Below are 17,144 nucleotides of genomic sequence, written 5' to 3' on the forward strand. Positions count from 1 at the left end.
GCTCCGATTTTGAACAATCCCGCCTTTATCCCTGCCTGCTCTGATTCTGCGTTTCGCACCTGGTCAACTAACGGCCTTAAAATCCTCAACGACCTGTACCACGATGGAGTGTTCTCTTCGTTCGCTTCTCTGTCAACAAGATACAATATACCTAATACACATTTCTTCCGATACCTTCAAATAAGGCATTTTATTAAAAAACAATTTCCCCATTTTCCCAACCGCCCCCCAGAAGCAGAAATTGATCGGTTTCTCTCCTTTGACTCTGACAAACGACGTTTGATATCTGTAATATATAATGAAATCTGCTTTCTGAATCCACTCAACACTTCACCTGCCAGAGAATCCTGGGAGCATGACCTTGGGGCACCTATACCTGATGGGCGGTGGAGAGAAGCTTTGAGGCTGGTGCATTCATCATCTATATGCGCTAGGCATGGCCTAATACAATGTAAGATACTACATAAAGCACATTTTACTAATGCTAGACTGGCTAAAATATACCCCAACCATAGCGACGCTTGTAACCGCTGTAGACAATCCCCAGCTGACCATTTGCATATGTTCTGGACGTGCCCAAAACTCTCAAGTTTTTGGTCGGCTATTTTTGACACTGTCGGGCAGGCCCTTGATAGAACAATAACACCCAGCCCGCTGACTGCCCTTTTTGGCGTTCCACAGGTGGACGGTTTACCTGCAACCGCTCGTCATGTCATTGCGTTAACGACTCTGCTGGCTAGGCGTACAATTCTTTTTAAATGGAAGCTTGCGTCTCCGCCGAGCCATAACAATTGGATACAAGATGTCTTGCGGTGTCTGCAATTAGAGAAGCTTCGGTTCTCGCAGAAAGGATCTGTGGCATCTTTCCATAAAACTTGGGGCCCCCTCCTGGACCTTATTAGGGACAAGCTTGACATCACCCCAAGCGATTCGGGTAACCCAACTTAGACAGAACTGACCGCTGAAGACCCCCCCCCCCCCTCATTCCTTGTGTTTATTTACTTTTACGTTATATTTTATTGTATATCTTAGGTATTATTTATTTATTTATTTCACCTTATTTACTCTTTATTTACTTCAATACAGTTTGTTAGATTGAAGCTAAGTTTGCATATATTCATGTGTGTCTATATTTGTTGTGGGCACTAGGCGACAATTACCTTGGGAATTAAGTGGGTGGGTATGGTAAGGGATGGGGTTTATTATGTTACTTATTGAAAAATGTGCAGATACTCCAACTTGCTGTTGCCATGATTCATCATGCTGTATTGTCTGCAAAATTCAATAAAAATATTTGGAAAAAAAAAAAAGTCAGTGGAACCTTGTACGCGTGTCTCTTAGTAGGAGACATTTTGTGGTCTTTACAGAAACACACAAATGAAATGAAACGTAATATCCGCGCGCTTCTTCTTCTACGGGGGCGGATGCTCACCTTGGCGGTTGCTTACAGTAGAAGAAGAAGCGCTTCCTCTTCTATTGGGGCGGTTGCTTACCGTAGAAGAAGAAGCGCTTCCTCTTTTACGGGGAAAAAAGATGGCGGCTGTTTACCGTAGTTGCGAGACCTAAACTTTATTAAAATAAATATTAATATTAATCCATATATAAGGCGCACCGGGTTATTAGCCGCACTGTCTGCTTTTGAGAAAAATTGTGGTTTTTAGGTGCGGCTTATGGTGCGGAAAATACGGTATATAAAGCTAGAAATGGTCTATGAAAAATTACAGCTATCTTTCTGAAAATTGTATAAATTTATGGAATACAATATTAACACAGCGCTCAATTAGAAATTATAACAATACATCCGAATATTAAAGACTTTTTTGGGTGAAACTGCAAATTTGAACATTTAAATTTTAAAGAAAGAAACCTTCCATGGAAATAAACATAAATATTTTTGGATAATTGTAGGAATTAAGGGCAGCACGGTGGAACAGGGGTTAGTGCACATGCCTCACAATACGAAGGTCCTGAGTAGTCCTGAGTTCAATCCTGTGCTCTGGATCTTTCTGTATGGAGTTTGCATGTTCTCCCCGTGACTGCGTGGGTTCCCTCCGGGTACTCCGGCTTCCTCCCACCTCCAAAAACATGCACCTGGGGATAGGTTGATTGGCAACACCAAATTGGCCCTAGTGTGAGAATGTTGTCTGTCTGTCTGTGTTGGCCCTGCGATGAGGTGGCGACTTGTCCAGGGTGTGCCCCGCCTTCCGCCCGAATGCAGCTGAGATAGGCTCCAGCACCCCCCGAAACCACAAAAGGGACAAGCGGTTGAAAATGGATGGATGTAGAAATTAACAGAAACAAATGTAAATCTTTTAATTGTTTTTGTAACGTTACACAGTGCCCCTTGGTGGTGGTTTAAGGACGTGACTTCAGTTAAAAAACACGCCCATTTTCTATCGGCTGTCATTGTCACCCGACAAAGGTCAAAGGTCAGAGCAGCCATCTTGTTTTTCCATTTTGTATGAGACAGTGGAGGAGGGTCTGGCTGCGGCCACAGATTTTAGTCTAAGTCGCGCCCACAAGGGTGACAACTAGAGATGTCCGATAATATCAGACTGCCGATATTATCGGCCGATAAATGCTTTAAAATGTAATATCGGAAATTATCTGTATCGGTTTCAAAAAGTAAAACTTATGACTTTTTAAAACGCCGCTGTACGGAGTGGTGCACGGACGTAGGGAGAAGTACAGAGCAGTTGCCTCTCCCCATCATACTTGCCAACCCTCTCGATTTTCCCGGGAGACTCCCGAATTTCAGTGCCCCTCCCGAAAATCTCCTGGGGCAACCATTCTCCCGAATTTCTCCCGATTTCCACCCAGACAACAATATTAGGGGCTTGCCTTAAAGGCACTGCCTTTGCGTGCCGGCCCAGTCACATAATATCTACGGCTTTTCACACACACAAGTGAATGCAATGCATACTTGGTCAATAGCCATATAGGTCACACTGAGGGCGGCCGTATAAACAACTTTAACACTGTTACAAATATGCGCCACACTGTGAACCCACACCAAACAAGAATGACAAACACATTTCGGGAGAACATCCGCACCGTAACACAACATAAACACAACAGAACAAATACCCAGAACCCCTTGCAGCACTAACTTTTCCGGGACGCTACAATATACACCCCCCGCTACCCCCTACCCCCCACCTCAACCCCGCCCACCTCAACCTCCTCATGCTCTCTCAGGGAGAGCATGTCCCAAATTCCAAGCTGCTGTTTTGAGGCATGTTAAAAAAAATATTGCACTTTGTGACTTCAATAATAAATATGGCAGTGCCATGTTGGCATTTTTTCCCATAACTTGAGTTGATTTATTTTGGAAAACCTTGTTACATTGTTTAATGCATCCAGCGGGGCATCACAACAAAATTAGGCATAATAATGTGTTAATTCCACGACTGTATACAGTATATCGATATCGGTTGATATCGGAATCGGTAATTAAGAGTTGGACAATATCGGAATATCGGCAAAAAAGTCATTATCGGACATCTCTAGTGACAACAATGGAAGTGAACCCTTTTTTCAAGATGGCCACAGTGGCGCTGACAACACGAGAGAAAGCTCTTGATTTGTAACGTGATCCAAGATGGGTAATTATTTGGCTGTTATTTGGCTGTTATTATTTTGGTATTTAGATGTATTGCTTTTTCTGCAGATTATATACAACCCTAACCATAACCCAAACATAACTGTAACCTTAACTTATTTTCAGCACAATTGTTGTATTTATTTATTAAGTAATGGACCCCCTGTTGAAGACCACTGCTATTACAGAATTTACATATAAAAAATATTTAATAGCATTTCAAATTCACATCAACAAGCCAGCATTAATAGCTAACGAGGGTAGCTCACCTTGTAGATGCCGTTCCTCCCATAACCAGGTAAGGATGCAAACTTATTATGAGGAAAACCTGACAAAATATAATGGTAATTTAATATTTTTTGATCGAACAGTCGTCAGTTTGTGCCATGTTAACCAATCATACTCACTTGGCTTGTAGGTGTTCATTGGCAAACTGCATGTTGACTTGCATGGGTCGAGGTCTTCTGGGCCCATCTGTCCATCCATCATCCAACTGGCGTTCTAGAATGCAATGGAAATGATTCAGGGTGAGTTGTCAAACTTTAGTTAAAGTACCAATGATTGTCACACACACACACACTAGGTGTGGTGAAATGTGTCCTCTGCATTTGACCCATCCCCTTGTTCACCCCCTGGGAGGTGAGGGGAGCAGTGAGCAGCAGCGGTGGCCACGCCCGGGAATCATTTTGATGATTTAACCCCCAATTCCAACCCTTGATGCTGAGTGCCAAGCAGGGAGGTAATGGGTCCCATTTTTATAGTCTTTGGTATGACTCGGCCGGGGTTTGAACTCACAACCTACCGATCTCAAGGCGGACACTCTAACCACTAGGCGAAAAAAAAACAACCTTGGTTAGAGATGCCACTAAGTAGGTGGCAATGCCTTAACCATATATGTGTTGCAGGCCACAGGGGCCATTTCAATCCAAACTTTGTTGTGACGCCACAGAAAACTGAAAATATTCACAGTTTATTATCTGCCATCTGTCGAGACGCTTAGTTTAAATTTGGTTGTGACAGCTGGACAAAACGTTGAGGACAAATTTGTCATTGAAAGACACCTGGAACTGTCTAAAACCACCCGGTATGCAACATCGAGGCGAAATGGTGGTTGTATCACGAGACTTGTTTGTTCCTGTACAAACCCCAAAACTAGTGAAGTTGGCACGTAAATGGTAAATAAAAACAGAATACAGTGATTTGCAAATCCTTTTCAACTCATATTCAATTGAATAGACTGCAATGACAAGATATTTAACGTTCCAACTGGAAAACTTTGTCATTTTTTGCAAATTTGAGCTCAGTTGGAATTTGATGCCTGCAACATGTTTCAAAAAAAGCTGGCACAAGTGGCAAAAAAACCTGACAAAGTTGAGGAATGCTCATCAAACACTTATTTGGAACATCCCACAGGTGAACAGGCTAATTGGGAACAGGTGGGTGCCGTGATTGGGTATAAAAGCAGCTTCCATGAAATGCTCAGTCATTCACAAACAAGGATGGGGCGAGGGTCACCACTTTGTCAACAAATGCGTGAGCAAATTGTCCAACAGTTTAAGAACAACATTTCTAAACAAGCTATTGCAAGGAATTTAGAATTTTCACCATCTACGGTCCGTAATAGGAATCAATAAAGTACTATCTATCTATCTATATCATCAAAAGGTTCAGAGAATCTGGAGAAATCACTGCACATAAGCGATGATATTACGGACATTTGATCCCTCAGGCGGTACTGCATCAAAAAGTGACATCAGTGTGTAAAGGATATCACCACATGGGCTCAGGAACACTTCAGAAAACCACTGTCAGTAACTACAGTTCGTCGCTACATCTATAAGTGCAAGTTAAAACTCTACTATGCAAAGCGAAAGCCATTTATCAACAACACCCAGTACCGCCTGAGGGATCGAAGGTCACAGGCGATCTAAGATGGACTGATGCAAAGTGGAAAAGTGTTCTGTGATCTGACGAGTCCACATTTCAAATTGTTTTTGGAAACTGTGGACGTTGTGTTCTCCGGACCAAAGAGGAAAAGAACCATCCGGATTGTTATAGGCGCAAAGTTGAAAAGCCAGCATCTGTGATGGTATGGGGGTGTATTAGTGCCCAAGGCATGGGTAACTTACACATCTGTGAAGGCACCATTAATGCTGAAAGGTACATACAGGTTTTGGAGCAACAAAAGTTGCCATCCAAGCAACATCTTTTTCATGGACGCACCTGCTTATTTCAGCAAGACAATGCCAAGCGTGGCTTCATAGTAAAAGAGTGCGGGTACTAGACTGGCCTGCCTGTAGTCCAGACCTGTCTCCCATTGAAAATGTGTGGCACATTATGAAGCCTAAAATACCACAACGGAGACCCCCGGACTGTTGAACAATTTAAGCTGTACATCAAGGAAGAATGGGAAAGAATTCCACCTGAAACGCTTCAAAAATTGGTCTCCTCAGTTCCCAAATGTTTACTGAATGTTGTTAAAAGGAAAGGCCATGTAACACAGTGGTAAAAATGCCCCTGTGCCAACTTTTTAGCAATGTGTTGCTGCCATTAAATTCTAAGTTAATGATTATTTGCAAAATTAATTACGTTTCTCAGTTTTAACATTAAATATCTTGTCTTTGCAGTCTATTCAATTGAATATAAGTTGAAAAGGATTTGCAAATCATTGTATTCTGTTTTTATTTACCATTTACCCAACGTTCCAACTTCACTGGTTTTGGGTTGTTGAAAGTAATGAGACAAGTAACTACTTACCTTGCTATCCTCGCCATCCTGCCAGGAAGTTCTGGAAGCTGAAAAACAGCAGAAAGTTAGCAGTTGAAAATATGAACTTGGTTATTACATGTTTTTTTATATATGTTATCATTATATTAAAAATGTTTTAAATATGTGAAAATTAAATAAGATGATAAATATTTTCTTAAAGAGGGAAACTTACACATAGTACATAGTAATTTACACTAATACATGATACCATTTTTTTTTAAAAAGCTAATTTTGCTGTACCAAATCCTCGTCAACTGGAACGCCAAAAACCACCAGATTCAAGGAAGATAAGCATGAAAAAGTTTGCATGCAAGAGAGGAACATTTTTTTTGTTAAAAGCAGGTGATGGACTGTACCATGCTGTTTGTAGATGGGGGGTTTTCTATAGATATTATCTTTGACCACAGGCTCTGAAAACGGGAATATAGGCAAAGAGGGACATTAGAATAATAAAAAAAATATACAAAAAGGACAGAAAAAAATAAGGAAGAATGAAGGAAAAAGAGGAATGCGTTAATTTTGGAAGGGGTCACGTGCAAAAATTCATTGTTATAAAAGAGAATTAGGTTATTAGCAAATACAACAAAAAAATCAGTAGTAAAAGCAAAACATCTCAGTAAGAATGACTCAAAAAATGGCAAAAATAACACTTTTAAAAAGGTATATTTTCTAGAGATACTAACAAGAATATATACAGAAACCAGTAAAAAAAAATCAAGGTAATAAGCATATTCTTTAATGGGAATAAAATTGAATAAAATCATCTGAAATCTAAGGAAATACTCTATAACAAAAATGTTACATTACAAATGTTTTATTGTATGTTTTATTTTGTGTGAATAAACTATAACATTTTCTAAAATGTTCAAAATAAAGGGAAAAAATTTTGTTTCTATGAGGCAAAAACCAAGGTCATATAGGGAAAACATTTTTTTTGGGGGGGGGGGGGGGGGGGGAATAAACTAATAAAATGTGACTGGCCGATTTAAAAAAAACAAAACAATCTATTACATTTGGGAATAGCAAAATTGAAAAACAAATCCCTAACTTCAATGTGGGAAACTTAATGCACACAAAACCAAATATTGGGAATAAACATAAAAAATTGTTTATCTGTAATAAATGCGGGAAAAAATTGCATGAATTCTATGCTATTTTATATAAGCATGTATTGTTTTCATTTCAAGAATACACTAAAAAGTAGACATGAATACACATTGAAATCAATCGACATTTTTAGCGAATAAACTAGAACATTTACATGGGAATCAAAAGAATAAACTGGGATTGATTGAAACATTTTAGGAAACAAAGAAAGAAAAAACTAATTATGACATTTTCCAATACTGGCCTACCAGGTATGTGGAAATGGCGAGGGGCAGCGACGTACGTCGACCCGGAGGACGGCGATTTTCCATCGGAGTAGGCGGATAAGCTGGGGGTACTCCGACCGCTTTCGCTACCTACATGTCGGGAGATGAGACACAAAGAATATAATCAATACTCTTGCATGTACAGTATATACGTTGAAAACAACCACAATGTCACAAAACAAAACTGGGAAAAACTAACTGGATGCAAGTCAGCTACAAAACAAATGTTTTAGTTGACAAATTGGAAATCATGTCAGGTTATGCAAAAACAGTTATGTGCCTTAGGTGGTGGCTCCAGGTGTGGGGGTGGTCCTGTGGGGCCCACGTCAAGTGGTGCTGTGTGGGAGCTTCGGGTATAGGACGAGATGATAGTAGAAGTCATTAGTAGGGATGTTCCAATCAGGGATTTATGCTGCATATTCCGATACCGATCATCCATGTGTGAGATCGGCCGATACCAATACCAATCACATGTATTAACTGTGCAATGTTCTATTGACAGTTTAAAAATATCAACATAATACTTCAAATACTTCCCCATCATCTTTTATTACACACCAAACAAAGTCAATAGTACACAATAACTAAACTAAAGCAAAAACTACCATCTATTACTGTCAGGTTCAAACACTGATGACATCTATTAAACATTACAAGAGGCAAAGAATTAAACAGAGACAGAATTCAATTTGGACTCTATTGAGGAGAGTTGTCTGTACACTGTACCCTTGTACGGTATCTCAGCACGCTCTGCCAAAAGATTGCATGCCTCCTTCTTTTATTTTGGATCCTCCCCGACCACATGGGGTTGGGGAGGGTTTCCAAAGGAAAAAGGTCGCAAAAAGTTCACAGAAAAGGTCGTAAACAAATCACAGAAAAGGTCAGTTCAAAAAGAGTCCGTAAAATAGTTCCAAAAGAGGTCCATAAAATAGTTCAAAAAGGAGGTTCAAGAAAAGGGTCGCCTGGAGGGGAGTCTGGTCCCGCTTCCTCTCCGCTTTGAAGTCCTTGGTTTAGAACAATATCTTTCTGTTGATTACCATACATGAAAGAAAACAGGAACACCTTCATCTTGCTTCCCCCCCCCCCCCCCCCCCATACACAGTGGAGTTTTACGAGCCTTACTCTTGATAGGTTTCAAACACAGCTTTTGTCTTCTTGCCTGGAACTCATTTCAACACAAAGTTTTTTGTGATAACTTACAAACAATTATTCTAACAATTACTCCTTTAAATCCTCTTTTTTTTGCCCTCAAAGTCCTCATGTGTCCAAGGAATTATTCCCCCAATTGGCAAACTTTAACAAAAACAACAAACAAGTACCTATATTTTTCCAGATAATAAAAGTATCGACCTAATCTAACGAAATGTAGTCTCTGCATTTGACCAATCCTCTCCATGAGGAGCAGTGGGCAGTCATGGTGTCGCGCCCAAGGACCGTATCTCAGTGAAGCTTCCCTGTGTGGGCAACCCAGAGGCCAATGTGGGCGTAGAGTCCTGCCCAAGGACCCAACGGCAGTGACTAGGATGGCAGAAGCTGGAATCGAACCGTAATGGAAGTGATTGTTATTAACTTAGGGGAGCGTCTCCACACTGTGTATAGAGATACACAATTAGCTGCTAGCTCGTCAACCAGGGGACTGAAAATAAAGACAATATTAGCCAGAAGAGATCGCAGTTTGTGATCGTCATTGGCAATGGCGATCACACATTTACTGCATCTTGAAAATCAACCGATACTGATCTGTGGCCGATCAATCGAAACATCTCCAGGCATCTGCACCAGTGACGAGGTCCAAGTGTACACCGAGGACACCAGAGAGAAGTCTCACGGCTGGCCTGGGAAGGTCTCAAGTTCCCCGGATTGGACATGCAGTACCTCATACCTCTTGCCGCAGAGGGTGTAGGAATCGATACGGTGCATCCGTATCAACAGCGCTTCACTTTTTCCATATTTTGTTATCTAACAAACTTATTCCAAAATGGAATAAATTAATTTCTGTCCTCAACATTCTACAGACAATAACCCATAATGACAATACGAAAAATTATTTTGGGGAAAATGTTTGCAAATGTATTAAAAATAAAATAAATATTCACATTAGGGGTGTGCATCTCTATCTTAAATGGCGAGCCGATATGAACCTAGATACATGGGTTGCGGTACAATATATTTTAAAACATTAGGTAAGAACAATGGAATTATGTTTGTTTTTAAATAGACACAAAAAAACAGGTGGATCCTGTATTAACCAGTGGCGTGCAGTCACGAGAGGCAGGGGAGGCGGGGCCTCATCTGCCATCATTGAAAGAAAAAAAATGTAAAAATATATATTTTTTTATTAAATTGTTATATGTATCCAGTGATTATACTAAAGTTATTTTTCATTTAACTTCACCAGTTTTAGATTATTTTTATTTTTATTTTCACATTTGCCGTTCAAATACTGAGAAGAGACGGTGCGGTGATCAGCAGCCAGTTGAGGCACGTCACTGATTTGTGCCTCAACATGGATTGTGCACAATGACTCGGCTAACTGCTGAGCTGCTGTGCAGTGAGACTGTATTGCTATATGAATTATATCAGCTAACTAAACTATGGCATAGTTTAGTTAGCTGAGGTATATAATGTACAGTGTATTTTGTCAAAAACTCTGTGTGTAACGTATTTCTTGTGCTGAGCATTCATAAATCTGCTGCAAAAGACGTACTGGTTGAGGCTCGCAGTAATCCAGCCTCCTGGTGGTACAGGGCGGTAGTGATCCCAGAGATCATTCCTCGGCCGCAGAAGAAAAAGAAAAAAAAGGAAAAAAAAGTTTGCAAGCGATTGTTTATTTCCTCTCGCCCAAACTTTTATTAAAAACATGGAGGATTACATATGTAAAATAAAACAGTTTTCTAAACTGGACTTTCAATCGAAGCAGGAGGTAATAACTAAAGGTAGACCAACGCCGGAGCTAAAAGGTTTGCTTTTGACTTCGGGACAGAAGACCCGTTCTTTTCAAACGGCGTGGTACACACGCAAAGGCTGGCTGTGTGGATGTCCAGCAAGAAAGGTAAGACCATAATAATATTTTTTTTATTAAATGTGCTTTTTTTGTGTGCTACAGTTGTGTAAAGAATGCTGGTATGAGCTTTTAAACAAAACCCGTTAACTGCTGCCAATCACATGGTGAATAAGATACTATTTAGGGTTCATATGTTTGTAAATCTGACTGTGATGATGCAGTGCCTCACCAGACATTAACCTCACCGCACGCCACTGGTATTAACTATGAAGAATTAGTAGAACTTCAGTGCATTGCAATCCATAAACTTTAGGAAAAGAATATGTAAACAAAGCACTTGTTTTTTACTGTTGTTTGGTCATGTAGCAACGATAAAATACTGTGCATCAAGTAGAGGTGTTATAACACTACTGTAACAGAAGTGCAAGACACAATAAAGTGCCACAGAGTAAACTAAACAGCAGCTTTAGGAAGCATTAATGCAAAAGCTCAAACAGAGGGCTTCGGGTTTTTGTTTAAGTATCCCACACGGTATTGGCATCAGCCGTATTGGAAGGCTTGTCCTGTGCATGACGTTAAAGTGCATCAGGCAGTGGAGGCTCCTCTATGGGGTCTTGGGGCACTAGGAGGTTAACCCCTTTACTACTGTTACCCCAGGTGGCCCTTGGCAAAGGCCTAGTACCTAGCCAGGGATACGGTGAAGACCTCAACGGCGGAGCAGGCGGAAGACGGTAGATGTAAGAACCACCACAACCTGCGATGGCGGAAGAAGGCACCCCCACATCCATGTGGGCCCAGTTATGGGGAAATAACAACCCAAGACCTCAGCGGTGGGATGGCGGATGAAGGCTGCAGCAGAAAATGGTCCCCAGTCGTCTTGGACCCTGACCCAGATCTGTCAAGGATCGTGTAGTGACTGTCTGTGCACCAGTCTCCCCACGTTAAACAAAGTCATGCACAGGCATCCTCCATAAAGGGATACCCCCCTACCAGGAGGACCGTCGTACTCGCTTCGAGTGACCGCCGATGATGATGATTGGAAGGCTTAGTTTACCGATAGTAATAGCGCTATTCAATGCACATGTGATCATTCCGTAGTATTTGTTGGAAAATAGCATTTGCACAGGCTTTAGTATGATGGAGAAATACTCTTTGTCACTAAATAAGAAGTCCCTTACTCGTTATAAGGAGAAAACCACCGTAATTGGATGTGAAGATCCTTACCAAATCGACAAGTTTGAGTGGAGTAGAGTGGAGTAGAGGTCACAAAGTCTTCCTGATGTTTTTACTTTGAAGGACTTTGAAACTTATAAGAGTCTAGAAAGCTATAACCGGTTTGTTTGTGGATGGGTTTGTGACATTGGTGTATACACCCAGTGGGCATCGTGTCGTCAACGCTAAAGTCGTGCACTCGCAGAAATGATCCGACCCATGGTTGACACGCTGGATAGTCACGGCTAACCAAGCCAAGGTCATCTCCGCACACTGTGCCTGTCAGGCAGTTGGGAGAATGATGTTCTCGTGTCGCTTAACTGTGGAGGCCACAGTCCGGATGACAGAAGTGTGTACTGTATTTTTATCAATACAACTATTATCAAAGTTCTTCGACGCAGCACATTAAGTTGATGCAAAGTAAGGCTGCCATTTTTCCATTTTTTTATATTAATTTTTCCACTTACAAAAAAGTCCTAATTACCTGAAATGAAATGATCCGGACAAACACAAAGTTGTCCGTAGCACTTCACGTCGGATCGCTTGATTGCAGCAATCCATGCTGGCCTTCTCCGTTCAGTCTTCTGTTCCACTGCTTCCCCCTGTCCAGAAATATGCTTAGGAATGCGGTAAAAGCTAGTTCTATCTATCGCACCTCGATTATGGCAGTTGACAATCGCACACGTCGTCGGCATTATCAGAATGAATGATCAACAACGATGATCAGCAATGCATTGTAGGACATTTAGAAGAACCCAAAGCCCTCTATACTTTCTGCTGGTTACTGTGCAGCTAGGTTTTTATCTTTAGCACAATGAACAGTGTACTAGAAGCTGTGATTACCTCACAGAGTTTTGGCTAAGTTGGGGCTGGAAGTCTTTCAAATCAGTGTCCTTGTCTTGCGAGTTGGTAGCTATGCTAGCATTGGCATCCATAGCTCCGTCATCGCCCGCTTGAGTGTCTCCATGCCGTCTCAACAGGTGGGTTCTCAGTCGCTACTTCATCGCTGCTTTCCAAACTTAACAAATGGCCACACATTATCCCAACTAACCCTTCTTGTTTTTAAAAATCCAAACGTTTACCACACTTTAGCTTTAAGATTTGGAGGTGCATTGTAAACTTTTTTGGTGCTGTCTGCCATGATGCTCTTTTGTTGTCAGTCGCAAATGATAATGTTACTCTCGCATCACATCATCACGGAAGACTCGCAAGATTAGAACGGCCATATCTTGAAGCAGAACTCAAATCAACTGATTTGCGACTTTCAAACCGGACATCGACCTGTCCATACTAGATATAGATCAACCCAAAGGCTTGCCAAACGATGTATTCATATCTCTAGTTAAAATCAGTTTTCGGTTTGTAATTCACAGCCTTTGCCATAAGGATCAAAGTGAGCTCGGGGGTATCCTGTTTTAACTGATCATTCTTGAGATGTTCCAACAGCTTATTTGGAGTCAGTTGGTTGGTTATGATTTGGAAAGGCACACACCTGTTTATTTATAAGGTCCCACATTTGACAGTGCATGGCTGAGCAAAAATCAAGAATAAAGTCAAAGGAATTGTCTGTAGACCTCCAAGACAGACATTTTCTCAAGGCACAAATCTGGGGAAAAGTACAGAACAATATCTGCTGCCTTGAAGGTCCCAATGAGCACAGTGGCCTCCATCATCCGTAAATCCAAGAAGTTTGGAACCACCAGGATTCTTCCTAGAGCTGGCTTGCCATCTAAACTGAGCTATCATGGGTGAAGGACCTTAGGGAGATGACCAAGAACCCAATGGTCACTCTGTCAGACCTGCAGCATTCCTCTGTGGAGAGAAGAGAACCTTCCAGAAGGACGATCCACCAATCAGGCCTGTATGATAGAGTGGCTTAAAGTTTGCCAAAATGCACCTGAAAGACTCTCAGACCATGAGAAACAAAATTCTCTGGTCTGATGAGACAAAGATTGAACTCTTTGGCGTGAATGCCAGCATCATGTTTGGAAGAAACCAGGCACTGCTCTTCAACAGGACAATACCATCCCTACAGTGAAGCATGGTAGTGGCAGCATCATGCTGTGGGGATGGTTTACAGCAGCAGGAACTGGGAGACAAGTTAGGATAGAGTGAAAAAGTGAAGTGCTGTGAACACTTTCCAGATGAACTGTACCTGAGTCACTTACCGGTCCATTTCTCACAGTATGTGATTCCCCCTGCCTGTCCTGTGGACCCAACCAGATGCCAAGACATGGGGTGCCTCCATACTTTTGTAACTTTACCCCTTAACGGTGGTCAACTGGATAGTTTGATGATGCGGATTGTTTTCTTCTGAAGAGTGAATGGATCCAGTCCATCACTTTAAGAACTTTTTGGAGGATATTATAATACTCTGGTGTTTGCGCTGCCAAACATTAGTCATATCGAAGGCTTGCCTACCGAGTCAAACCTAGAAGTGTCTCTCGGTTGGGAATCAATGCCTCTGAATTGATGATTACACAGACTGAAGGCCAGAAAAAACAAATGGTTGAATTGATACAAAAAACACAGAACTGGAACCACATGGCAAAAACCTGCCAACCATTCACAGACAAGATAGAGAAGTAGTCTTTTACCATCAGAAGGTAAAACCAGATACAAAGAGGTCCTTGCTTTAGTGTCAGGTATAGAGTCCAGTCTGAACCCTGGGAGATGATAATGGAGGTCAGGCAACCTTTCAGATCAAAAACCCAGATGTTTATGATATGTACTGAACTGTGTGTGTAGTATTAGTATTATTAGTATGTGAAGGCAAAACATGCTTAGTGTAAAATAGTGCTAGCCTCACTCCATGATGCAGTGGGTTTCGTGCAGACAATCGACCATTGGCTGCTTGAAAAAGTGACAACTGAGGATAAAGTTGAAATGTTTGGAGAAAAAGGCCTAGTTGTCAATGAAGAATGTCCTTCAATTGTATTGTAATAAAGTCACGAGAAAAAGCTGTACTATGAAAAAAGTGGTAATTGTATGACAAAAAGATTTTGTGAGCAATAAGTCGCAGTTTTATGACGATAATGATGTAATTTTATGGGAAAAAGTTGCAATTTATTAAGAAAATTATGAGAAAACTATGTCGTTTTGTGGGAAAAAAAGATGCAATTTTATGAGAAATAAGTAGTTATTTTACAGTAATACTATGACATTTAAAAAAAAAAAACTTTACAGGAATAAAACTTATACAATGAGAAAAATATGGATTCCGATAGAAATGAAGGCATGATTATAAATATAATAATTATTGTAAATTGAATTGTTTGTATTATTACGAGGGGGGCGGGGGGGAAGGTTAAGCAAATACGGCAATAAAGTAAGAATATGAGAAAAAAGTTATGATTGTATGAGAAAACTTTGTCCTTTTGTGAGAAATAAGTGGGGACATTATCAGGGAAAAAAAAGACTAATATTACGAAAAGGAAGTTGTAATGCTGTAATATGAAAAAAAGAGCCGCAGTCTGGTAATAAAGTGATAATTGTATGAGAAAAAGGTTTTGTGAGCAATACGTTGCAGTTTTACGACAATAGTGATGTAATTTCATAGGAAAAAGTTGCAATTTATTAGGAAAATTATGTAATGTCATGAGAAATAAGGCACAATGTATAAGAAAACTATGTCGTTTTGTTAGATTTTTTTTTATGAGTAAGTAGTTATTTTATTTATTTATTTTATAGGAAACAAATTTGGCAGTAATACTATGACAATTTAAAATAAAAAACTTTTCAGGAATAAAACCAATGCGATGTTTTAAATATAATAATTATGGTAAATTGAATTGTTTGTATTATTATGATGGGGGGGAAAAAGGTTAAACAAATACGGCAATAAAGTAAGAATATGAGGAAAAAAGTTATGATCGTGTGAGAAAACTTTGTCATTTTGTGAGAAATAAGTGGGGACATTATCAGGAAAAAAGCCAGACTGTAATATTACGAAAATAAAGTTATAATATGATGAAAATGCTGTAATATGAAAAAAAGAGGGGCAGACTGGTAATAAAGTGGTAATTGTGTGACAAAAAGGTTTTGTGAGCAATAAGTTGCAGTTTTATGACAATAATGATGTAATTTTATGGGGGAAAAAGTTGCAATTTATCAAGAAAATTATGTAATGTCATGACAAATAAGGCACAATGTATACGAAAACTATGTCGTTTTGAGATAAAAAAAAAGTATGAGTAAGTAGTTATTTTATTTATTTATTTTATAGGAAACACGTTTGGCAATTTAAAAAAAATAACTTTTCAGGAATAAAACCAATTAATTATGGTAAATTGAATTGTTTGTATTATTATGAGGGGGGGAAAAGGTTAAACATATACGGCAATAAAGTAAGAATATGAGAAAAAATGTATGATTGTATGAGAAAACTTTGTCATTTTGTGAGAAATAAGTGGGGACATTATCAGGAAAAAAGCCAGACTGTAATATTATGAAAATGAAGTTGTAATATGATAAGAAAAAACATAATATATACTGTAATATACGGTGTATTATTTCACGTTAATATAATATTTGAAATGGGGAAATAAATATAATTTGTGCACAACCACTCCAGCAAATGGTCCAGTGTCAGCGTGGATGGTCCGTGCAGCGCTACCTCTGAAATAAGGGATGAAGTTGTGCTGCTGCAGCATGGACAGAGTGGTGGGGTTCAGGTGTAAGGACACCCCCAAACTACCACATCCTGCGTACTTGGGCCCATCACCAGGACCACCCGGGGGTGGCCCCAGTGTACTGGGTTCAGGGGCCTGGCTGCTGGTTCTACTGCCAAGACAAACCTCTGCTCCTGAATGTCAATAATGAAGTTAAAGAATTCAAATCATGAAAATAATATGAAACATAACACATGAAGATGTAATGTCAATACTACAACATAAGATGTCTGTCATAGGTAATACAGTGGAGTCACCATTTTACAAACCCCGTTTCCATATGAGTTGGGAAATTGTGTTAGATGTAAATATAAACGGAATACAATGATTTGCAAATCATTTTCAACCCATATTCAGTTGAATATGCTACAAAGACAACATATTTGATGTTCAAACTGATAAACTTTTTTTTTTTTGCAAATAATCATTAACTTTAGAATTTGATACCAGCAACACGTGACAAAGAAGTTGGGAAAGGTGGCAATAAAATGAAATGCTCAGTCATTCACAAACAA

The 17,144-nt window shown here is 40.0% G+C and overlaps 1 protein-coding gene and 1 non-coding gene across 2 annotated transcripts in view; both read right to left on the minus strand.

Annotated features, from left to right (window-relative positions):
* ablim2 (actin binding LIM protein family, member 2) overlaps window positions 1-17,144 on the minus strand; it is a 94,751-nt gene that overhangs the window by 18,554 nt on the left and 59,053 nt on the right. Inside the window, exons 12-16 of the mRNA XM_062066213.1 lie at window positions 7,726-7,833; window positions 6,727-6,780; window positions 6,359-6,396; window positions 4,009-4,102; window positions 3,871-3,929 (exon numbers count right to left, since the gene is read on the minus strand). Coding sequence (XP_061922197.1) covers window positions 3,871-3,929; window positions 4,009-4,102; window positions 6,359-6,396; window positions 6,727-6,780; window positions 7,726-7,833 — 353 coding nt within the window. The remainder of the gene's footprint in view (window positions 1-3,870; window positions 3,930-4,008; window positions 4,103-6,358; window positions 6,397-6,726; window positions 6,781-7,725; window positions 7,834-17,144) is intronic.
* Window positions 4,443-4,528, minus strand: LOC133662974 (U6atac minor spliceosomal RNA). Its single transcript, XR_009828216.1, has one exon. It is a non-coding gene; the product is annotated as a U6atac minor spliceosomal RNA (small nuclear RNA).

The sequence above is a fragment of the Entelurus aequoreus genome, linkage group LG12 (assembly GCF_033978785.1).
Source record: "Entelurus aequoreus isolate RoL-2023_Sb linkage group LG12, RoL_Eaeq_v1.1, whole genome shotgun sequence".
Lineage (NCBI taxonomy): Eukaryota > Metazoa > Chordata > Actinopteri > Syngnathiformes > Syngnathidae > Entelurus > Entelurus aequoreus.